Below are 25,371 nucleotides of genomic sequence, written 5' to 3'. Positions count from 1 at the left end.
TTGCCTGGAGGCGGCGGAAGTGGGAGAAGTTCTCAATGAGTACTTCTCTTCGGTATTCACCAGGGAGAGGGGTCTTGATGATGCGGAAGGGAGTGCTGGTGTGGGTAATGTTCTCGAGGTTGTTGATATCAAGAGGGAGGATGTGTTGAAGTTGTTAAATAATATTAAGACAGATAAATCTCCGGGGCCTGACGGGATTTTCCCCAGGCTGCTTCGAGAGGCTAGGGAGGAGATTGCTGAACCGCTGGTAAGGATCTTTGAATCCTCGTTGTCTATGGGAGTGGTGCCGGAGGATTGGAGGGTTGCGAATGTTGTCCCCTTGTTCAAAAAAGGTAATAGGGATAGGCCAGGGAATTATAGACCGGTGAGTCTCACGTCTGTGGTGGATTCTAAGGGATAGGATTTATGAACACCTTTAGAATCATGGACTGATTAGGGACAGCCAGCATGGCTTTGTGAAGGGAAGATCTTGCCTCACAAGCCTGATAGAGTTCTTTGAGGACGTGACCAGGAAGATTGATGAGGGCAGTGCGGTGGATGTGGTTTACATGGATTTTAGTAAGGCATTTGATAAGGTTCCTCATGGTAGGCTTCTTCAGAAGGTCAGAGGCCAAGGGATCCAAGGAAGCTTGGCTGTGTGGATTAGGAATTGGCTTGCATGTAGAAAGCAGAGGGTTGTGGTGGAAGGAGTGCCCTCGGATTGGAAGGCAGTGACTAGTGGTGTCCTGCAGGGATCGGTTCTGGGACCTCTACTTTTTGTGATATTTATAGATGACTTAGACGAGGGGGTGGAGGGCTGGGTTAGTAATTTTGCAGATGACACTAAGATAGGCGGTGTTGTGGATAGTGTGGAGGGCTGTCGGAGCTTACAGAGGGTTATTGATAGGATGCAGAGCTGGGCTGACAAGTGGCAGATGGAGTTCAATCCGGAGAAGTGTGAGGTGGTACACTTTGGAAGGACAAACTCCAGGGCAGAGTACTGGGTGAAAGGCAAGGTACTTGGCAGTGTGGAGGAGCAGAGGGATCTGGGGGTTCATATTCACAGTTCATTGAAAGTTGCCTCACAGGTGGAAAGAGCAGTTAAGAAGGCCAATGGGATGTTGGCTTTCATAAGTCGCGGGATTGAGTTTAAGAGCCGCGAGGTGATGATGCAGCTTTACAAAACTCTAGTTAGGCCACACTTAGAGTACGGTGTTCAGTTCTGGTCGCCTCATTATAGGAAGGATGTGGAGGCATTGGAGAGGGTGCAGAGGAGATTTACCAGGATGCTGCCTGGATTGGAGAGTATTGAATATGAGGAGAGGCTTAAGGTGCTAGGGCTTTATTCACTGGAAAGGAGGAGGATGAGAGGAGACATGATAGAGGTTTATAAAATATTGAGAGGAATAGATAGAGTAGACAGTCAGCGCCTCCTTCCCAGGGCACCAGTGCTCAAGACGAGAGGTCATGGCTTTAAGGTTATGGGTGGGAGGTTCAGGGGAGATGTCAGGGGGAGGTTTTTCACCCAGAGAGTGGTTGGTGCATGGAATGCACTGCCTGGGGTGGTGGTGGAGGCAGATACATTGAACAGGTTGAAGAGCTTGTTGGATAGGCATATGGAGGAATGTGAGATAGAGGGATATGCGGGAGGAAGGGGTTAGGTAGTGTGAGGGTGGTCTGATGGACGGCACAACATGGTGGGCCGAAGGGCCTGTTTTGTGCTGTATGGTTCTATGGTTCTCTTGTGTCTCCAAATAGGATCATGAGATCCATTGCATCCGCTTGAAAAGCCATGATGAAGGGGTCTTGGTGTAAATGTCTCATCCAAAAGAGGACATTTCTGACAGTGTGTTTCCAGTGCAGGTCTAGAATGAGGTGTTAAGGGAATGGGACTTGGAAAATATAACTTTCTGACCCAGAAGGAAAGTATGTTGTCCACTGAACCACTGCTGACAGAAGAGACTGGGGCACATACAGTATACATTTATTACCTGCAACACATTGTATTTGGGAACATTTATGAAGGCATATGTTTATGCAGAAGATTTTATAACTGTAATAATGGCAAATATTGGAAATTGTAGGAAATGCACAGCAGAAAGTAAACTGCATGTCAAATTTATAATAGGTTGATAGAAATCTAAATGTTGAAAGGTTTGACTTACTTTTCTTTCTTTATAGATGTTCCCTGACTTACTGTACATTTCGGGCACTTTGTTTAGTTTTCATTCAAGAGAACATATGTTAAATGTGTTGAAGAGGGTGACCTTGGGCGAGAGTTTTTGTTGCTATGACCACAGGGAATCAATTGAAATTGCTTCATTATTGTTCGCTCAGCAGGACGGAAATTGTTTCTCTCAGCATGTTGTCTGTACCTACGTGCCTGTGATGCTTCTACAACCAAGTTTTTCATTGTACCTGTACCTCACTGTACCTGTGCATATGACAATAAACTCGACGACTTGAAATTGATAGCCGTGCTATAAGGACGTAACAACGTAAGAATTGGGAGCAGGAGTAGGCGACATTTTGGGCCGAGACCCACCATCAGGACTGGAAAGGAAGAGGGCAGAAGCCAGAATAAGAAAGTGGGGGGGGGAGAGGGAGGAGCACACGCAGGCAGGTGACAGGTAAATCCAGATGGGAGGGGGATGGTAGATGGCTGGGGGAGGGGGAGGAGATGTAATAAGCTGAGAGGTGACAGGTAGAAGAGGCAAAGGGCTGAAGAAGAAGGAATCCAGTAGGAGAGGGCAGTGGACCATTGCTAAACTAGTAATTACTAAACTAGTAATTAGCCATTTAATTACTAGTTAATTAGTTCAGCACAATATCGTGGGTCGAAGGACCTGTTCCTGTGCTGTGCTGTTCTATGTTCTACTATATCCGCTGGTTCCCCTTATCTATTCTACTGGTCACATTCTCAGACACCTCAAGTAGAGTAGTGAAATATAATTTCCGTCTCATCAGACAAGGTCGTTGAGGAATGTAAAGGAAGCAGGAAAGAATTTAAGCAAGAAATTAGGAGGTCTTAAAGGGGCCATGAAATGTCTTTGACAATTAGGATTAGGGAGAATCCCAAGGCATTTATGCTTGTGTTAGGAGCAAGAGGGTATCTAGGGAAAGGGTAGGTCCACCCAAGGACAAAGGAGGTAATTTATGTGTAGAGCCAGAGAGAGTGGGTGAGGCCCTTAATGAGCACTTTGCATCAGTATTGACCAAGGACATGGATGATAGTGAGATTAGAGAGGGATATGTTGATATTCTAGGGCTTGCGCTGCTATGAAGGAGGAGGTGTTGGGTGTCTTGAAAAACATTAAGGTGGATAAGTCCCCAGGGCTGGATGGGATCTATCCAAGGATAATGAGGGAAGCAAGGGAGGACATAGAGGTATACAAAATTATGAGAGGTATAGATTGGGTGAATGCATGCAGGCTTTTTCCCCTCAGGTTGGGTGAGACTGGAACTAGAGGTCATAGGGGTGGGGTGAAAGGGGAAATACTTAAGGGAAATCTGAGGGGGATCTTCTTCACTCAGAGGGTGGTGTGAGTGTGGAATGAGCTGCCAGCGGAAGTGGTGGATGCGGGTTCAATTGTAACATTTAAGAGAAGTTTGGATAGGCTCATGGATGAGAGGGGTATGGAGGGCTATGGTCTGGCTGCAGGTGGGTGGGACTGGACAAAACACCAGGCCAGCATGGACTAGATGGGCCGAATGGCCTGTTTCTATGCCGTAGTGCTCTATGACTCTATGACATTGCTGGGGCCTTGATAGAGACCTTTGTATCTTCTTTAGCTATGGATGAGGTGCCAGAAGACTGGAGAATTGCCGGTGTTATTCCTTTGTTTAAGAAGGGCAAGAGGGACAAACCCAGAAATTATAGACTGGTGAGTCTCACATCAGTGGTAGGGAAATTATTGGAGAAGATTTTCAGGGACAGGATTTACTTGCAGTTGGAAAAGTATAGTTTTAATAGGGATAGTCAGCATGGCTTTGTGCAGGGGAGGTCCTGTCTCACAAATTTGATTGAGTTTTTTGAGGAGGTGACGAAGATTATTGATGAGGGCAGGGCAGTGGACGCTGTTTATATGGACTTCAGTAAAGCATTTGGCAAGGTTCCTCATGGCAGGCTGCTTTAGAAGATTAAGTCACATTGGATCCATGGTGAGTTGGTAATTGGATTCAAAATTGGATTAGTGATAGGAGACAGAGGGAAGTGGTAGAGGGGTATTTTTCTGACTGGAGGTCCATGGCCAGTGGTGTTCTGCATAGATCATTGCTGGGACCACTGTTGTTTGTAATATATATTAATGATTTGGGTGAAAATGTAGGTGGTCTGATTCAGAGATGACATGAAAATTGGTGGAGTTATGGACTGTGAGGAAGGTTGTCTAAGAAAACAGCAGGAAGTAGTTTGTTTGGAAATTTGGGCAGAGAAATGGCAGATGGAGTTTAATCCCGACAAGTGTGAAGTGATACATTTTGGGAGGTCAAATGCAAGAAGAAAGCATACTGTAAATTGCAGGACCCTCAGGACCATTGATCTTGAGGGTGCAAGTCCATGGCTCCCTGAGAGTGGCAACACAAGTTGGTAGGGTGGTAAAGAAGGTGTATGGCATGCTTGCCTTCATTGTTCAAGGCACTGAGTGTAAAAGTTGGGAAGTCATGTTGTAGGTGTATGAAACTTTGTTTAGGGCACATTTGTAGTACTGGTTGCCACATTACTGGAAGGATGTGGAGGCTTTGGAGAGGGAGCAGAAGAGACTCACCGGAATGTTAGAGTGTATTAGCTATACGGAGAAGTTGGACAAACTCGATTTGTTTTTCTCTAGAGTGTTGGAAGCAGAGGGGTGATCTAACAGAAGTATATAAAATTATGTGAGGCGTAAGTAGGGTAGATAGTCACAACTTTTATCCTGGGGTTTATCCTGTAACATTTATCCTGTAAAATACTGGAGAACCCAGGTTTAAGGTGAGAGGGGGAAAGTTTAAAGGAGATTTGTGAGGCAATTTTTTTTGCATAAGAGAGTAGCACGTGCTGGCAGGGGAGGTAGTACAAGCAGGAACGGCAGCAATGTTTAAGACACCTGAGACGCAGGGAATGGAGGGATGCGGACCACGTGCAAGCAAATGGGGTTAGTTAGATTGTTATTATGGTCAGTGCAAACATGGTGGGCTGAAGGGCCTGTTCCTGTGCTGTTCTATGTTCTAGGTTCTAAATGCATGCGGGCTCTGCTTGATCCTATTATTCTTTTCCTGGTGTTCTATTATTATATCCTTCACTCTAAACTCTAGTATCTTCCCCACCGCTGATGTTATGCTAAGAGGCTGTTGGTCCTGTTCTCTCTCTCCACCTTTCTTAAACAGTGGGGTTACATTTGCTGCCTTCCAATCCACAGAAACAATTCCAGAACCTATGGAATTTCGAAAGCTGAAGACCAATGAATCCATTGTTTCTGTTGCCAGCTCTTTCAAAACTCTGAGATGTAGATCATCAGATCTTGGGCTTTATCAGCCTTCTGTCTCACCAGTGTCTCTGTTACTAAACTTTTACTAATACTAATTTCTTTTAGTTCTGTCAGATCCGGTTATTTTCAAATCTGCAGGTTCTTTCAGGAGTCCAGGAATGAGTTGAAAACAACTTGGTGCTTCACAAAGTTTTATTGGCAAAGTTTAAAACAAAGAAACAGTCACAGAGCACATGACACTAGTTTTACTACTGGGAGATGAGCCGAGACAAAAGGAACTAAAGATGAGCTCGGGCGGAGAAGGGGGCAGAGAGCAAGAGAGAGATTAACAAAAAGCGACACCTTTTATACCTGAGATAAGAGGTGCTCCTTAGCTAACAATAGTCCAATCAGAAAACCTATTAGATACCTGTGGCAAAACCAACTAATGAAAAAACACACATTCACCTGATGGATGGACCAGTAAGCTAGGAAGTGGCCATTCCTTGTGCAGCCTCTTGAGGTGTATTAAACACTATACATGTTAAAAGAACTACTTAAAACAGATTAAACACTATACATGTTAAAAAAACAAATTAAAACAGTTGAATCCAACAGTTCTCAAGCTTATTTTACCCTGGTTCTTTAATATTTAAGATAAGATTTATTTATCAGTCACATATACATTGAAACACACAGTGAAATGCATCTTTTGTGTAGAGTGTTCTGGGGGCAGCCCGCAGGTGTCACCAAACTTCCAGCGCCAACATAGCATGCCCACAACTTCCTAACCCGCACGTCTTTGGAATGTGGGAGGAAGCCAGAGCACCCGGAGGAAACCTACACAGACATGGGGAGAACGTACAAACTCCTCACAGACAGTGGCCAGAATTGAGCCCGCGTTGCTGGCGCTGTAATAGCGTCACGCTAACCGCTACACTACTGTGCCTGCCCCTGGCAGTTTATTTGTTTCTTCCGTAAAGACAGATGCAAAGTATTTGTTTAATTTCCCTATTTCCTTATTCCCGATTATAAATCTTCCCATCTCTATCACTAGGGGACCCACATTTGCCCTTGCTAGTCCTTTATCTTTTTAAAGTATCTGTAAAAAAAAACTCTGACAGTCCATCTTTCTACTTCTCACTAGTTAACTCTCAGAATCTGTCTTCCCTTCTTTGCTTCATTCGAAAGTGCTCCCAATTCTAGACCTTCTACTATTTCTGGGAATTTTATACGATTCATTTAATTTCTTTAATTTCTGCTGTCAGCCATGGATGGATTTGAAACCAAATGACTTCAGTGAAGAAAAGGGCAGATTACTGACATTATATCTGACGTGAACAGTTAGTATTTGCAGCACAGTAAGATTCCATTTACCCATTGTGTCTGCTCTATAATTTGCATTTATTTCCACCATTTCAGTACATCCTTTGCTTCAAGCATTTACTCAGTTTTAATTATACATTGCTTTGCTATTGTTCACTGTGTAAGAAACCTGTAAGGGATCCTTTCTCAGTTTCTCCTTCCTGACAACAATGTTGTATTGACACAGGAGTTACTTACCAACAAATCTGAAGAAGACATTTGACTGAAAGCTTGGTCAAAGAGACAGATTCCAAGGAGTGTTTTAAGAGGGGAGAAGGAGAGGTTTATGGAAGGTATTCCAGAGCTTAGGGCCTTGGCAGCTGAAGTGGTGGAGCAAAGAAAATCCCAGAATGAAACCATCTGGGCCTTGAGTTTATGCCTAATTTTTTTGCTAGAACATTCCATGTCTAATCCCTCTGTCATGGGTTCTTCATCCAGCCTCACACCTTCTCTGCTTCTACTTTTTGTACACTTTTATGTTAATAAAACATACTTATATTCCCTTGTGTCATATACCTGTTCCCTCACGTTTCCCAGTAAGCTATTCACTCTCACATGGCCATGAACTCCCCTTCTCCTTCCCCCACATCGTCCCCCACCCCACCCCCAACCTACCCATAGAACCATAGAACCATACAGCACAAAACAGGCCCTTCGGCCCACCATGTTGTGCCGTCCATCAAACCACCCTCACACTATCTAACCCTTTCCTCCCGCATATCCCTCTATCTCACATTCCTCCATGTGCCTATCCAACAAACTCTTGAACCTGTCCAATGTATCTGCCTCCACCACCACCCCAGGCAGTGCATTCCATGCACCAACCACTCTCTGGGTGAAAAACCTCCCCCTGACATCTCCCCTGAACCTCCCACCCATAACCTTAAAGCCATGCCCTCTTGTCTTGAGCATTGGTGCTCTGGGAAGGAGGCGCTGACTGTCTACTCTATCTATTCCTCTCAATATTTTATATACCTCTATCATGTCTCCTCTCATCCTCCTCCTTTCCAGTGAATAAAGCCCTAGCACCTTAAGCCTGAAGGGTCTCAACCAGAAACGTCAAGTGTTTATTTCCCTCCATAGATGCTGCCTGACCTGCTGAGTTCCTCCAGCATTTTGTGTGTGTTAACTCCTGCACCACTGTGCTGCCCTTACTGTAGTAGTCTCTAATCTTTCCGTGGCACCGATCGATTCTGGGGAACCTGTTGTGACTGATGGAATGTTCTTCCTGTTGTGAAGAGTGTGCATTGAGGAGAGCCAGCCCTGCTCACATAGTAATGCTGAATGAATGACTGGGGACCGGATCCAAGCTAGCACTCCACCTGCTGGCTAAACCGGTACTGCAGCATTCCCAGAACTGGTTCTGCCTCAAAAGTCACCTTCAGTCTGCAGTGTGCTGCAGTACCAACAGTGTGTTGTTCACTGTTTCTGAATTCCAAGATAACTGGCATACGGACCAGGGATCAAATTCTAGGCACTTATACCTGCACACAACACTACAAGTGCGGCCTAACCAGTGCTTTGTAAAATTACAATAAAGTGACCAAACTCTTATATTTTATGTCCCAACCTATGAGGGCAAGCATGTCATATGCCTTCTTCACCCCCCCATCCACCTGTGTTGCCACTTCAGAGAACCTGGACCCCTGGAACTCTCTGTTCATCAAACAGAAATACAAGAGACTGCAGATACTGGAACCTGGAGCAACTAACAAACTGCTGGAGCAACTCAGTGGGTCAGGCAGCATCTGTGGGGGGAAAGGAACTGTCAACATTTCGTGTCGAAACCCTGCATTAGGACCTGCAGAGTAGCTGTTCCTATTGTTGTTGTTAAGACCATGATGTCTACTCTATAGACCCACTAGCAGATGGTTCAAGGATCAGGGAACAGATTTACGAGCTGGGGAAAAGATACATGGGGAATAGGAAGAAAAGTTTTTCATGTAGAGAGTGGTGGTATTCTGGAAGAGTGGTGGAAACAGCCTTTCAGGGTTTTGAAAAGGGACTTAGAAAGGCCTTGAGGGAAAATGATCTGTTGTGTTACAGAGCAAGTGCGTGGAATGGGACTGATCAATTGCTCTACAAAGATCTGGCACAGACATGATGGGTGGGATGGCCTCTTCCCCTGCTGTAACAATTCTTTGATCCTATTCAAGAAATATTGACTCTAGAAAATGGGAAGATTATGAAAACGTTCGATAGAATGTAAATTCTTTGATCCTATTCAAGAAATATTGACTAGAAAACGGGAAGATTATGAAAACGTTCGATAGAATGTAAATTCTTTGATCCTATTCAAGAAATATTGACTCTAGAAAACGGGAAGATTATGAAAACGTTCGATAAAATGTAAATTCTTTGATCCTATTCAAGAAATATTGACTCTAGAAAACGGGAAGATTATGAAAACGTTCGATAGAATGTATATGAAGGTGTTTCCATGTGTTTGTGAAACTTGGTGTCAATAATGTCAGTGATAATAAACCTGATTATGATTCTAATATAAGGTAGTTACTAATACATCCAATCGGGAATTCAGGAGCGATTACTTAGCTAGAGAATGAGTAACTGGCTATCACAAGCAGTTAGGGAAAGTAAATTGAAGTGTTCAAGTGCAAACTAGAAAAGCCCAATAGGTAGGTCATAAAATGAGAAAGGGGTGCATATGATCCATATCCCTCCATTCCCTGCATATTCATGTGTCTCAAAGCCCCTTAAACACTACTATCCTGTCTTGCTTCCACCACCTCCACTGGCAGCCCATTCCAGGCACCTACCACTCTGCGTGTAAAAAAAAATCTTGGCCCCTAAATCTCCTTTAAACCTTCCCCCTCTCGCCTTAAACCTATGCCCTCTAGTGTTTCACATTTCTGTCCTGGGAAAAAAGCTCTTCTCTGTCTATGCCTCTTGTAATTTTATAAACTTCTATCAGGTCTTCCCTCAGCCTCCAACGCTCCAGAGAAAACAATCCAAGTTTGCCCAACCTCTCCTTATAGCTAATACTCTCTAATCCAGACAGCATCCTGGTAAACTGCTTCTGCACCCTCTCTAAAGCCTCCAAATCCTTCCTGTAATGGGGTGACCAGAAGTGTGCACAATACTCCAAATGTGGCCTAACCAAAGTTTTTCCAGTCACTGTTATAATATCAGAAAAATGGCAGTCAGGTTCCCCCAGGAAGGTAATGCCCAGCATAGGTTGAATAAGGGATAAATATTGGCCAGCGAATGAGGGATAATTCCTCTGCTGTTCTTTGAAGCAGCATTATGAAATCTTTTGCAAGGGTAGCATTGCCCCGATTAGCATCTCATCTGGAGGATGATACCTCCAGTGGTGCAGCAGAAAGTGTCAGCCTAGGCTACCATGCTCACATCTCGGGATCCACACAAATGCAAAATAAAAAGCAAACTGCTGGAGGAACTCAGCAGGTCAGGCAGCATCTATGGAGGAAGAGGGATAGTCAGCCTTTCGGGACCCAAAATGCCGACCATCTCTCTGCTCCCACAGATGCTGCCTGATGCACTGAGTTCCTCCTGTAGTTTGTATCTCGCTCCAGATTACAGCATCTGCAGACTCTTGTGTCTCCATGCAAATGGCAGCAGATGATGTTGCAGCCAGAATTTATACACTCCGCAGAAGTGTTGAGTCTCTGAATTTATCCTTTAAAGCTGGCGTACAATCTGTTTATTTACCTGTAAGCTTCCCACCACTGCCTTTCTGTTGATGGCCAACCAAAACTGACAGTAACTTTAAATTATGAACAATATTTCTTTGAAGCTTTTGCAACATTTTAAGAAGAAATGCTTGCAATACTATGAAAAACATTGATTCTAAAATAGCTTGTTTATGGGGTAAGAAAGAAACTAAGGTAGTTTCCTTTCATTACAGATGGATACGCTCCCTTTCTGTCTTTGACAAGCCGTGAATCTGTGTTAATTGCTCCTGGAGCTCTCCTGGTCCCAGGTCCACAACACTATGATGTTAATCCTGTTCAGGTAGGACGAAATCCCTGCCAGTTCTGTGCAACAAAGATAAGCTTGCCTTATAAATTCGGCAAATATTTCCAAGTAATTGCACAACAGCTCCTGTTACTGCTACAACAGACATATGACCTCTTTGTGCATGTTAGGTAGAGTTCCCTAGTACATGCCATTGTAGACATTAAACTCAATAACTTGATACAACACTGAAATGCTGACTTTTGGTCCCAGTTTTTGCATAAAAAATTCTTGAAAGTTTATTGCATTTTAACAATATCATAATGCTATTCATGGATTATTAATGCTGAAAATCTCTCTGAAAGTAATCACCAATGAACTGATATAAGAAGATATGCAAAGAATTATATATTGTACGTCCAATGATAAATTTTCATTGATTGCTTTACATGGAAATATTCAAAGATCTTGTTGTCTTAGCATGTTTTTATTAACATTTTTATTTCATTAGAATCACACTACAGGTATCATATATACCACAGGTAATTCTTCTACCAATGTTCAATTCCCACCTCATCAAGTCATGATAAGTTCCAGTAAATGGTGAACCAGCATTAGTAAGTGACCCTAAAAGCTGTTGGATTGCCACTAAATGTCAGCTGATTTAACAATATAATCTATGGCTATGAATTTGGAACGCCATCCTGAGCTGACTTGCATGTGACTGTAAACCTTCATTGTGTCATGGAGTCATAGAGAACAAACATTGGCCCTTCAGCCCACTATGTCCATTCCAACTATTAAATATCAATCCACACCAGTCCCATTCACCAGCACTTGGTCCATAGTCTTCAATAACTTGGCAAGTCAAACTCAAAGTCAAAGTCAAAGTCGAGTTTATTGTCAGATGCACAAGTCCATGTGTGCACAGGTGCAATGAGAAACTTACCTGCAGCAACATCACAGGCACATAGGAAGAGATAAGCAGCATTCACAAGAAAAACATAAATTGAACGTAAATTATACACAATTTTTACAAGAAAGAATACAGTTAGAACAAAAAAAAAGTCCATTTTAGTGCAAAGTGATCATAGTGTTACTGAACTGAGGTGGTGATTAGGGTGGTGCCGGTTGGTTCAAGAACCGAATAGTTGAAGGCAAGTAGCTGTTCCCGAACCTGGTGGTGTGGGACTTCAGGCTTCTGTACCTCCTGCCCAATGGTAGCTGTGAAAAGATGGCATGGCCCAGATGGAGGGGATCTTTGATGTTGGATGTTGCCTTCTTGAGGCAGCACCTCCTGTAGATACTACCAAATGGTTCAAGTGCTTGTCTAGTTACTTCTTAGATGTTTCTTTCGGAGTAATTGACTTTACCAATAAGTAATTTCTTGACTGTGTTGTGCCTGTCTCAGGAACACATTAAAGAGAGATCAAAACAAAAATAGAAAATGCTGGAGATACTTAATGGGTCAGGCAGTATCTATGGACAAAAGAAGTAGAATTAATGTTTCAGGTTGAAGACCCTTTGTCAGTGCTGAAAAAGTAAGAAAACATGTTAGTTTTAAGCTGCAGAGAAGGGAGAGATGGATAGGGAATATCTCCGATACTGCGAGACCAATGTTGCTCAAATGACCCTGATGTTTACAGATTAATGAGGACAGATAGAGAGAGAGAAAACAAACAAAAGGACACATAAATGCTGTGAAATGCAAGCTTATTCTGTTGCTGAAACCTAAAACCAGAAAGAGAATGCTGGAAATACTCAGCAGTACCGACAGTGTCTGTGGGAGAGAAACTGAGATAATATTGCAGAGACATAACCTAAAATAGAATTGGCTAATTCTGATCCAAACAGGCAAAGCAAGTTATCTGAAATTGTAGAATTTGACATTGAACCTCAAAGGCTGCAGTGTGCCTAGATGAAAGATATCGTTCCTCAAAGTTGTTTTGGTTTAGATGTTCAGAATCTGCAGTTCTTTGATTTTCAAAAAGAAATTGTAAACTTTCAGACTCAAATGCTTTTTTTCCCCAAAATGCTTAGTACAATTATTTTTTCCAACTTTATAAACAAACTTCTTTCCCCAGGGAGCAGTAAAAATGTGGAACTCATTACCACAGGAGACAGTTGGATGAATGTATATAAGAGGATGTTGGATAAGTACTTGAGGGAGAAAGCAGGGGAAGATTACGTAGAGTTAGACATGGCTCATGTGGATCATGTCCACAAATTGATCCAAGATACCCAGACACTCAGTTTCTGTCTCTTACGGATCATAAGAGTGAAACAGCATGGATGGAGGATATTTTGTCTTTTGTGGCTCTTTGAAAGAATTGGCCAAATGGGCTGTAAATCCTTTACAATCCTCTGATTAGAGCCATTATACCATGTCTATTTTCATCTGCACGAAACAGCTTTACAATTCCAACAAGAACTGTCTCATCCAACTTTGTAATGATGCACACAAAATGTTTCCAGGTTTTTCTGCAAGATTTATACTCATTGGATTTTTGCAAAGCTATACACCCCATGAATGAGAACATAAAACAAATAACTGTTCTTAAAAAAATTACATTGAACAGTGTAATTGTGCCATTTAGCAATTTATCTGCATTTTAATTTTTATAATTTGGTATATAGGTGAATTAGATCAAATAATGGCTATTATGCTTCCACTTTGTAGCCTGAGATCCATTAGTGGTGATGTAGAGTTCCATAAATTTTAGTCATCGCAATTTTAAAGCATCTAACAAGTTGAAGTCCATTATGTATTCTTTAAGATCATTAACAATTTTCTTGCACATTAAATGGTTTATTATTAGAAGACAACATTCTTGCAAAGTCTCCAGAATTAATCTGTTGATTAATTGGTATTTTCTACAGTACTTGTCAAATTAACAGTGCAATGAAAATTGTCAATCCAGCAGAGCCATCCCTCTCCCACAACCCTTTTACTGATAACATTTAGAGATTTTTTTAGAGATCGAGAGATTACATTTTCAACAGGATTGTTGCCCACATGAAGACACTTGTCTCACCCTGGCTACCTAAGTAATTAATTTATAAGAGGTTTATGTGCCTGGGGGCATCTATTGCCCCTCCCGAAGTATCCAAGAGTTCAGTGCCTTGATGAGCCATTTTAGAGGACAGTAAAGAATCAATCACATTGCCGAGGATCTGGAGTCACTTAATGGGCAAGGATGGCAGATTTTCTTCTTTAGCAAACCAGTTGTGTTTTTAAGACAATACTGTAGCTTTATGAGGAATCTTTAGTAATAACTTTTCCAGAATTTAACTGCATTTAAATTTGCCATCTGTCTTGGTGGGACTTGAATTGAAAAGTATCTGAATCATCTTCTGAGACATCTGGATTGCAACCTGGTATTGAACTACCATGCTACCAACTCCAGGTACTGTTGCAACCTGTTCATTCAACAAAAAAAAAAGCGACTCGGTTCCGTCTCTTTAGAGCCATAGAATTATATATCACACATGGAGGCCATTTGTCTCTTTGTGACTGTGCTGGTCTTTAAAAGAATTACCAACTAATCCCACACTTCTCTGCTTTTTTTCCCCATTGTCCCAACAACTTTTCCTTGCCTTCAAATATTTATCAGATTCCCTCTGAAAGGTATTACTGCAGCTTCCACCAGCCTAAACACTGTGCCTTCCAGATCGTGACTGGCTACGCACTATTAAAGAACATTTCTTATCTCAGCTCCTTTTTGCTGGCTAATCCTGTTTGAATCTTGTGGGCCTGAAGAATTTTGGAAGAGCAGTTTGTTTTTACGTTCTTACCTTGGTGGACATACACTTGATAAAAACCTGCTAGTAATGACAGTGAGGTGCATTAAGTTAACGAAAGGAGGAGAGAAATTTTGAGGGGCAGAATTAAGGGTTAGATGTGTGCTTGGGATGCACCTGGTGCCAGATTGGGGTTTTCACTGGTGTGTTAGGTGGAAATATGAGCAGATTTTGCATGGGTCTCTCTGCCTGAGTTTCCCCTAGGTGGATTAGCAAGTGATTATTCGTGCCCAAGGAAATTATTGGGAAAATCTGCCTGTCAGCCTGGTGATCCAGGTTCTATAGCAATGTTGTGTTGTGAAGACAAAACCTTAATCCTCCTCTGGTTCATTGTACTGGGAAGGTTATCTTTCAAAGCCTGAATATTACAGCAGGAATGTAATAAGTGTGACGAAGACACTAGCATTTAGACCAAAAATATACAGACAAGTCATATGGATTAAGCTTGATGTCCATTGATTATAGAAGATTAAGTAAGGTATGATGTGGAAGATAGGGGGAAAATATTTAACTTGTGGGAAGCCTCCAATACGAATCCTAGAGTTGATTTTCTTCACAAAAAGTAGAAGAAATGTACAAGTCTTTCCCCAAAGATGTGGATGAGATTGGGGATCAATTGCAAGTTTCAAAACAGATTGGTAGACGTTAAATAGGTATGAGTATTAAGGGATATGGAACCAAATTAGTAGAGATAAAAACAGAAAATGCTGGAAACACTCAGCAGGTCAGGCAGCATCTATGGAGGTACATTGTCCTTGATCTAATTAAAAGGCAGGACAGTTCTAAGAGGTGGAATGGGATCTTCCCGCACTTTTGTTCTTGAGTAACATCCTGAAGTAGAGCTAAATTGACCACATAGGCCCCTAGTTGCCAAGGGACACATGCAGCACCTGCCCTGAGTTAAGTCTGACACAACACTGCAATTCTCTGTGTTGTGAATTTCAGGAGCACATCAAAGGAGGGCAGAGCATGAAGAACAGGGAGATCCGTTTCAAAGAAGTTGGAGCAGACTTACCAGGACCTGGTTCGTACAACGTGCACCCAATGAACCTTGTCGAGAGAGTGAATAAAGCACCCAAGCCACAGTGCACGGCGGTAAGCTATAATCTCTTCCTTCCAATTGCTTTTGTAGCTCTGGATTATGAAACCTCTCCACCAGTCATAATGGTAGTGTATAAATGACGTTGGGAATATTTCTATGGTATAACGGCCTAAAACTCAATCTGGTGGTTCTTCAAAAATAACTATCTAACTCTTGATCCTGCTGTGTTATCCAGTGGGTTGCAAGCAGGGAGGGCTTTACGGCAGGATTTACAATCAAAAACATTGTATTTATTCAACAGTGTTTATTTATCCACTAAACAGCCGGGTCTGCTTTATAGCAACATCTATTTTACTGCAGAATCTATTTAACCACAGTATCTGTTTTACTGCAGGACTTATTTTATTGCAGAATTTATTTTACCGCACTCTGTTACGTCAGCAGAGTCGGCTCAGAAACATGGTCTACTTAAAAAACCTCTCCAGAAATTACCAGCAAAGGGAACGTCCGAATGAAAATAAAGAAATAAGAAATAGAAGCAGGAGTAGGCCATTTGGCCCCTTGTGCCTGATAATAATTATTACCAGGTTTATTTATAAAGATCACGGCTGATCTTTAACCTCTGTAATAGCCCTGCATCCTACTGTCAGTAAAATGATAGTAGAGCGAGAACAAACGCAGACTAGGTGACCGTTTTGCAGAACACCTGCACTCTGTCCGTAACTGCGATCTGCATCTCCCCATTGCCGGTCACTTCAACTCCCCCTCCCACACTATCACTGATATGCCAGTCCTCGGCCTCCTCCACTGCCAGGAGAATTCCAAGTGCAAACTGGAGGAACAGCACCTCATTTTCTGTCTTGGAACCTTGCAGCCTAACGGCATGAAGATTGAATTCTCCCATTTTAAGTAATCCCCACCACCTTCCCCACAAACCCCACCCCACCACCACGCTTCTTCTCTTCTTCCCTTTCCTAGCCTCTTTTTTCAACCTTTTTTTTCCCTTCTCCCCTTACCTTTGACCTATTCCCCAGTGGATCTGCTCTCCCCTCCTTCCCCGCACCTGCCCATCACTATCTCTTACCTGCATCTACCTGTCACCACCCTGTGCCCACCCCGCCTCCCCTCTTTTGTCCACCTATCACTGCTCTGCTTTTCCCTCCTATATATTGGGCTTCCCCTTTTCCTATTTTCAGTTCTGAAGAAAGGTCCTGACCCAAAACATTGACCACCCGCTTTCCTCCACGGATGCTGACTGGCCTGCTGAGTTCTTCCAGCATCATTGTGTTTTTCATCTGGATTCCAGCATCTGCAGTCCTTTATCAGTAAAATGATCCCTTTTAGGACCAGTTTTGAGTCCACAGCCACATTGAGAAGCTCAAGGCATAGCTTGTTAAACTTCTCTGGAGTAAGCTTGTTCAAAATGCCTCTGACTTTCCCTTGACGTCTAAAAGTCTATCGATCTCTGTCTTGCATGTACTCAGCACTGAGCCTCCAAAGCCCCACTTGGATAGAGAATTTCAAAGATTTTCCAGATTCTGGCTGAAGGTATTTCTTTTCATGGTCCACCCCTTATTTCTTGAGCCTATGACCACCGGTTGTAGGCACGTCATCCAGAAGAAACATCAACCGTACACCTACCTTGTCAATCCCTGTAAGAATTTTGTACGTTTCAGTCAGATCACTCTCATTCTCCAGAGAGCACATTCAGCATGGAAACAAGCCCTTTGGCTCTACTCGTCTACGCCGATCAAGGTATCTTCCTGAGTTAGAGGACTACAGATGCTGGAATCCTGATGAAAAAACAACAAGATGCTGGAGGAACTCAGCAGGCCAGGCAGCGTCCGTGGAGAAAAACAGACGGTCAACGTTTCGGGTCAGGACCCTTCTTCAGGACTGAAGATAGGAAAAGGGGAAGCCCGATATATAGGAGGGAAAAGCAGAGCAGTGATAGGTGGACAAAAGAGGGGAGGCAGGGTGGGCACAAGGTGGTGATAGGTAGATGCAGTTGAGAGAGAGTGATAGGCAGGTGTGGGGGAGGAGGGGAGAAGGGGAGAGCAGATCTACCGGGGGATGGGTCAAAGGTATGGACTCCTCGCCCCATGGGGGGAGGGGAGAAGAGGAAAAGGAGAGAAAAAAGAAAAATTGGCGAGGAGAAAAAAGAGAGAGAGGCTGGGAAAGGGAAGAAAAGAAGAGGCACGGTGGGGGAATTCGATGTTCAGTTTTCCTTTTCTACCTTCTTCTCCTCTCCTCCCCCCCACGGGCCGAGGCCTCCAAACCTTTGACCCATCCCCCTGGTGGATCTGCTCTTCCCTCCTCCCCCACACCTGCCTATCACCACCCTGTGCCCACCCCGCCTCCCCCCTTTTGTCCACCTATCACTGCTCTGCTTTTCCCTCCTATATATCGGGCTTCCCCTTTTCCTATCTTCAGTCCCGAAGAAGGGTCCTGACCCGAAACATTGACCGCCTGCTTTTCTCCACGGATGCTGCCTGGCCTGCTGAGTTCCTCCAGCATCTTGTTTTTTTTCTCTCTGCCTGAGTTAGTCCCTTTTGCCTGTGTTTGGCCCATTTCTCTTTAAAGCTTTCCTGTCCCTGCAGCTGTCTAAATGTCTTTTAAACATTTATAGGCCCAGCCTTGTTCACCTCTCCTCACAGGACAACCCTCCCATCTCAGGAATCAATCCCAGGACTGACACGTGGAGTAGCATGAATCCCCGACGTGGTTGATGGGGGAGTTTGCCAGTGTGCGCAAAATCCAAGCCTGGATGTGCTGCCTCTCCCTGCAGTGCAATAAATGTGCGAGAAAAGCAGGTGGCTTGACAACTCTGAGATTTTTTCCACTGCGTTGCTCTCCAAGGAAGGTGCTCATGAACATGTAGAGCTAAAACATTAGTGCCCCCCTCTTGATTTCAGTCACTTGAGGCACAGCGGGTGGCATTGTTGTCTATCAGTCGGAAAGCTGTGGTTTCAAGTCCCACTCTAGGCTTTCAATATTACCATGGGCTCCTTAATTGGTAATTGGTTTATTATTCTTACGTGTACCAAGATACAGTGAAAAGCTATTGTTTGCATGCTATCCAGACAGATCATTACATACATAAGTACATCAAGGAAGTACCAAAAGAAAATAATGCAGAATGTAGTGTTGCAGTTACAGAGAAAGTGCAGTGCAGGCAGACAAATAAAGTGCAAGGGCCACTGTGAAGTAGATTGAGAGATCAAGAGTTCATCTTTATTGTATAAGAAGTCTGTTCAAGAGTCTTATATTAACTTGAATTGGAACTGTGCCTCAATCTTCCATGCATGAACTGGTAACTCTGACAGCGTCACTGCAGATTAAATGTAAACCGAGGTGAAGTCTCATTAATGGACCCATTGTTTAATTTCAATTTAAAAATAGTTGCAGCAATGTGCTGTCAGTGTAACCTCTTCTCTCCACTGCAGTTAGTAACCAACCCTGCCGCGAGTGCCCCGTCGATCCCTGCATCTAGCCAATCCTACGGCTACGAGGAGGCTGAAGATGGTGTTCTGTCCAGGCACTTACTGCCTTCTAGAGATACATCGCTGGGTCCCGCCTATTACAGCCCACAATACGTGAGTAATAGCAATGTAGCTCAGTTGAACTGAAATGTATGAAATTAATTAAATACAAACCTGTTTTGTTGAACTTTACTTTCTTTGCTGGAGTATGAATGAAAGAAAAGCATTTAAAATTGGTAAATTGGTTTATTATTGTCACATATACTGAGGCACAGTGAAAAACTTTGTTTTGCATACCATCCATATGGATTATTTCAAAGACGTGAGTAATTTGAGGTAGTACAAGGGAAAAGCAATAACAGAATGCAGAATAAAGTGTTACAGTTACAGAGAAAGTGCAGTGCAGGTAGACAATGTGCAAGCCCATAACGAGGTAGATTGTGAGGTCAAGAGTCCATCTCATTGTACTAAGGGACCGTTCAATAGTCTTATAACAGCGGGATAGAAGCTGTCCTTGAGCCTGGAGGTACGTGCTCTCAGGCTTTTGTATCTTCTGCCCGATGGGAGGGGGAGGAGGAGGAATTTAATATGGTCATATAAAACAGCTAATAAGGAAGCAAAACAAAAACCAGAAATGTAAACATGTAGTCAGTAATGAAAAGTAACTTTGGCACAGTAACAACAGGCGAAAGGAAAACCTGCTCCCCCTCTGTCCCTTTTCTCCCATCTCCTGATCTACCCAGTTCCTCCCACACTCACCCCATCCCCCTGTTTCCTTGCCCTCCTCTACCCACACACCCCTCCCACTGGGTCCCCTCCCCCCACTGTTCCCACCTGCCCTCCCTTATTTGGTTCCACGCTCCACCTTCCTCTCCCAGCAGTTTCCATCATCTGCTGCCCTTTGTCACCTCCACCTATCACCTCCCGGCCTCTGTCGCTATTCCCACTCTCCCCTCCTCCATCTCACCTGAATCCACCTACCACTTGCCAGCGCTTGCCTCACCCATCCCCCTCATCTCTTTATATTGACCATCTCCCCTCTATTTCTCAGTCCAGGTGAAGGGTCTCAGGCCAAAACGTCGGCCGTCCATTTCCCTCCATGGATGGTACTCAACTCGCCGGGTTCCTCCAGCAGATTGTTGCTCCAGGTTCCAGCATCTGCCGTCTCTTGTGTCTCCAACAGATAAGGAGATGTCTGCCAGCAAATGTTGCTGACTGGCACACTCCTAGGTGTATGAGTACATGAATCTCAGTGCAGCCAAGGCTCTGTGGGGAAGGACCACATTCTGGGGTCCTGCTCCCACCAGACACTGAGGAGCTGGAACCTGTGTAACAGATCACACTGGGCATTATTTAATGAGGAAACATTACAGGCATTGATGCACTGTAAAATACTGTATTGAATTGATGGTACTATGATCATAAAGAAAAACAAGTGCCAATTGTATTTACTGTATATATTATGAATAAAGTATATTTTACACCTAGGAACTTGAAGCTATCGACCATCTCTACCTCAGCACCATAGATACAGATGGCCCCACTTCCTGAAGTCAATGACCAGCTCTTTTGTTTTGCTGACATTGAGGGGAAGGTTGTTGTCATGACACCATTCCACTGAGCTCTCTATCTCCTTCCTGTACTCAGTTTTGTTGTTGTTTGAGATCTGGGCCACTATGGTGGTGTCATCTGCAAACCTGTAGATGGAGTTAGAACAGAATCTGGCCACACAGTCATGAGTGCATAGGGAGTAAAGTAAGGTTTGAATGCACTGTGAAGCCATGGCATCCCAGAGATGTGAACAGAAGGCTGAACCTTGGTTACCAGCCATGATGTGGTGGAAGCTTTCCACTAGTACTCCCTTCCTCTGTTCCAAGGAGAGAAGAACCATTGGCTGGTCATTGGACAATTAAAGGGCAATGTTCCAGCCCTTGATCACCAAATGGCATATTTAAGTAGCTCCTCTTGAGTAGAATAGAGTCATAGAACATAGGACATTATAGTACAGTACAGGCCATTTGGCCCACGATGTTGTGCCGACATTTTATCCTGCTCTGAGATCTATGTAAGCTTTCCCTCCCACATAGCCCCCCATTTTTCTATCATTCATCTGCTCATCTAAGAGTTTCTTAAATGTCGCTAATTTATCTGCCTCCACAACCTCTGCCGGCAGTGTGTTCCACGCACCCACCACTCTGTTTAAAAAAAAAACTTACCTCTGACATCCCCCCCTATACCTTCCTCCAATCACCTTAAAATTATGCCCCTCGTGTTAGCCATTTTCGCCCTGGGAAAAAGTCTCTGACTGTCCACTCGATCTATGCCTCTTATCATCTTGTACACCTCTATCAAGACACCTCTCATCCTCCTCCTCTCCAAAGATAAAAGCCTTAGCTCGCTCAGCCTATCCTCATGCTTTCCAATCCAGGCAGCATTCTGGTAAATCTCCTCTGCATCCTGTCTAAAGCTTCTACATCCTTCCTATAATGAGACAACCAGAACTGAACACAATACTCCAAGTGTGGTCTAACCAGCGTTCTATAGAGCTGCAACATTACCTTGAGGCTCTTGAATTTAATACCCCGACTAATGAAGGCCAACACACCATATGCCTTCTTAATAACCATATCAACCTGTGCGGGAACCTTGAGGGATCTATGGATGTGGAGCCCAAGATCCCTCTGTTCCTCCACACTGCTAAGAGTCTTGCTATTAACCTTGCATTCTGCCTTCAAATTTGATCTTCCAAAGTGTATCACTTCACAATTTTTTGGGTTGAACTCCATCTGCCTCGTCTCAGCCCAACTCTGCATCTTATCAATGTCCTGTTGTAATCTACAGCAACCTTCTACACTATCCACAACACCACCAACCTTCGTGTCATCAGCAAACTTACTAACCCACCCTTCCACATCTTCATCCAAATCATTTATAAAAATCACAAAGAGCAGGGGTCCCAGAACAGATCCTTGCAGAACACCACTGGTCACTGACCTCTAGTCAGAATACGCTCCATCTACAACCACCCTTTGTCTTCTATGGGCGAGCCAATTCTGAATCCACACAGCCAAGTTTCCCTGGATCCCATGCCTCCTGACTTTCTGAATGAGCCTTCCATAAGGAACCGTATCAAGTGCCTTACTAAAATCCATGTACACCACATCCATTGCTCTACCTTCATCAATGTGCTTTGTCACATCCTCAAGGAATTCAATCAGGCTTGTGAGGCACAACCTGCCCCTCACAAAGCCATGCTGACTGTCCCTAATCAGCCTATGCTTCTCCAAATGCCCATAAATCCTGTCTCTAAGAATCTTCTCCAGTAATTTGCCCACCACTGAAGTAAGACTCACTGGCCTGTAATTCCCAGGATTGTCCCTACTCCCTTTTTTGAAAGAAGGAACAATATTTGCCACCCTCCAATCATCTGGCACTACTCCTGTGGCCAGTGAGGACGCAAAGATCACTGCCAAAGGCACAGGAATCTCTTCCCTCGCTTCCCATAATAACATTGGATATACCCCATTTGACTCCGGTGACTTATCTATCCTAATGTTTTTCAAAACTTCCAACACATCCTCTTTCCTCATGTTGACATGCCCTAGCGTATCAGCCTGTTGTACGCCATCCTCACAAACGTCAAGGTCTCTCTCTCTGGTGAATACTGGAGCAAAATATTCATTAAGGACCTCCCCATCTCTTCTGACTCCAGGCACGTGTTTCCTCTTTTATCCCTGATCGGTCCTACCCTCACTCTGGTCATCCTCCTAATCTTCACATACGTGTAGAACGCCTTGGAGTTTTTCTTAATCTTACTCGCCAAGGACTTCTCATGCCCCCTTCTAGCTCTCCTAATTCAATTCTTAAGCTCCCTCCTGGCTACCTGGTAACTCTCCAGAGCCCTGTCTGATCCTTGCTTTTCAACCTTAGGTAAGCTTCTTTCTTCCTCTTGACAAGATATTCTACGTCTCTCGTCAACCATGGTTCCTTCACTCTACCATCCTTACTCTGCCTCAATGGGACAAACCTATCCAAAACCCCATGCAAGTACTCCCTAAACATCCTCCACATTTCCGTTGTGCCCTTCCCCAAGATCATGTCCCCAATTTATGATCCCAAGTTCCTGCCTAATAGCATCATAATTCCCCCTCCCCCAATTAAATACTTTCCCATATTGTCTACTCCTATCCCTCTCCAAGGCTATGATCACTGTCACCAAAATGCTCTCCCACCGAGAGATCTGAAATCTGATCACACCTATTGCCTTGTACCAGGTCCAGAATGGCCTCTCCTTCCTGGACACACCTAACAAACGCTGCACCATCTATCCCCTTTACACGATGGAAGTGCCAATCAATATTAGGGAAGTTGAAATCACCCATGACAACACCCTGTTATTTTTGCACCTTCCCAAAATTTGCCTCCCAATCTGCTCCTCAGCCTCTCTGCTGCTATTGGGGGGTCTGTAGAATACACCCAATAGCATGATCGCTCCCTTCCTGTTTCTGACTTCCACTCACACTGACTCAGTCAACGATCCCTCCAGGACAACCTCTCTTTCTACAGCCGTGAGACTGTCTCTGATCAGCAAAGCCACTCCCTGACCTCTTTTATCTCCGTCCCTATTGCTTTTGAAATGTCTAAACGCTGGAATATCCAGCAGCCATTCCTGCCCTTGTGACAGTCTCTGTAATCACCACCATGTCGTAGTTGCATGTACTGACCCATGCTCTAGGTTCATCCCCCTTGTTCCTGATACGTCTTGCATTAAAGTAGACGCCCTTCAGCCCATCCAACTGACTGCAGTTTTGCCTTTTCAGCTGCCTATCTTTCCTCACAGTCTTTCTACATATTGCATCTACTTGTACACTAAATACACCAATCTCTGACCTATCATTTGGGTTCCCATCCCCCTGCCAAACTAGTTTAAACCCTCCCCAACAGCTCTAGCAAACCTGCCCGCAAGAATATTGGTCCCCCTCCAGTTCTGGTGTAACCCGTCCCTTTTATACAGGTCATACCTTCCCCAAAAGAGGTCTCAATGATCAACAAATCTGAAACCCTGCCCCTGCACCAATTCCTTAGCCACGCATTCATCTACCAAATCAACCTATTCTTACCCTCACTGGTGCGTGGCATAGACAGCAATCCAGAGATTACTATCCCTGAGGTCCTGCTTTTCAGCTTCCTACCTAGCTCTCTATATTCCCTCTTCAGGACCTCATCTCTTTTCCCACCTATGTCATTGGTACCAATATGTACCACGACCTCTGGCTGTTTGCCCTCCCCCTTCAGAATGCTGTGGACCTGATCTGAGACATCCCTGACCCTGGCACCTGGGAGGCAACATACCATCTGGGAGTCTCTTTCATGTCCACAGAATCTCCTGTCTGCCCCCCTTACTATCGAATCCCCTGTCACTACCGCCCTCCTCTTCTCCCCCCTTCCCTTCTGCGCCACACAACCAGGCTCAGTGTCAGAGACCTGGTCACTGTGGCTTTCCCCTGGTAGGTCCCCCCCAACAGTATCCAAAGCAGTATACCTGTTATTTCAGGGGAATGACCACAGGTGTACTCTGCACTACCTGCCTATTCTCCCTCCTTCTCCTGACAGTCACCCAGCTACCTGCCTCCTGCAGCTTCAGAGTGACTGCCTCCCTGTAGTTCTTATCTATGTACTCCTCGTTCTCCCATTGGAGCTGAAGGTCATCCAGCTGCAGCTCCAGTTCCAGTTCCCTAACACGGTCTGTAAGGAGCTGCAGCTGGATGCACCCCATGCAGATGTAGCTATCAGGGAGACTGGAGGTCTCCCAGAGCTCCCACACCTCACAAGATGAACACACCACTGATCCTGGAGCCATTCTAACTTCTCTACCCTGACACTAAAGGAAAAATCAGAGGAAGAAAGAAAGACAGAAAGAAACTTACCAGAGACTTACCTCAGCCTCCACCTCCTCTTGCCGAAGCCTCTTGAGCCAAAGCCTCAAGTGCTCCACTCTAACCCTGGTCCGCTCCCACAATGGCCGTTCTGCTTGTACCTACCTTCCTTTTATTCGCTGTTGTTAATTAGCCAATCAACTAGAAACAATTTGCAAATGTGCCACTTTTAGACTCTTGCAAAGTGAAATTCACAAGCACACGCAAAGAGACTCAGCTCTTTTCAAAGCTCCCACTCTAAATCTTGCTCCAACTCCCAACATGGAAACAGGCCCTTCAGCCCAACTCATCCATGCTGACCAAGGTGCTTATCTAAGCTGGTCCCATTTGCCTGTGTTTGGCCCATATCCATTTAGATCTTTTCTATCCATGTACCTGTCTAAATG

General features: G+C 44.1%; 1 protein-coding gene across 1 annotated transcript in view; it reads left to right on the top strand.

Moving 5' to 3' along the window:
- Positions 1-25,371, top strand: part of stpg2 (sperm-tail PG-rich repeat containing 2) — a 199,377-nt gene that overhangs the window by 7,513 nt on the left and 166,493 nt on the right. The window contains exons 2-4 of the mRNA XM_052041076.1: positions 10,675-10,781; positions 15,471-15,620; positions 19,014-19,163. Coding sequence (XP_051897036.1) covers positions 10,675-10,781; positions 15,471-15,620; positions 19,014-19,163 — 407 coding nt within the window. The remainder of the gene's footprint in view (positions 1-10,674; positions 10,782-15,470; positions 15,621-19,013; positions 19,164-25,371) is intronic.

Source organism: Pristis pectinata, chromosome 2 (assembly GCF_009764475.1).
Source record: "Pristis pectinata isolate sPriPec2 chromosome 2, sPriPec2.1.pri, whole genome shotgun sequence".
Taxonomy (NCBI): Eukaryota; Metazoa; Chordata; class Chondrichthyes; order Rhinopristiformes; family Pristidae; genus Pristis; species Pristis pectinata.
The sequence above is the reverse complement of the archived record's forward strand: the minus strand, read 5'-3'. Positions and strand labels throughout refer to the sequence as shown.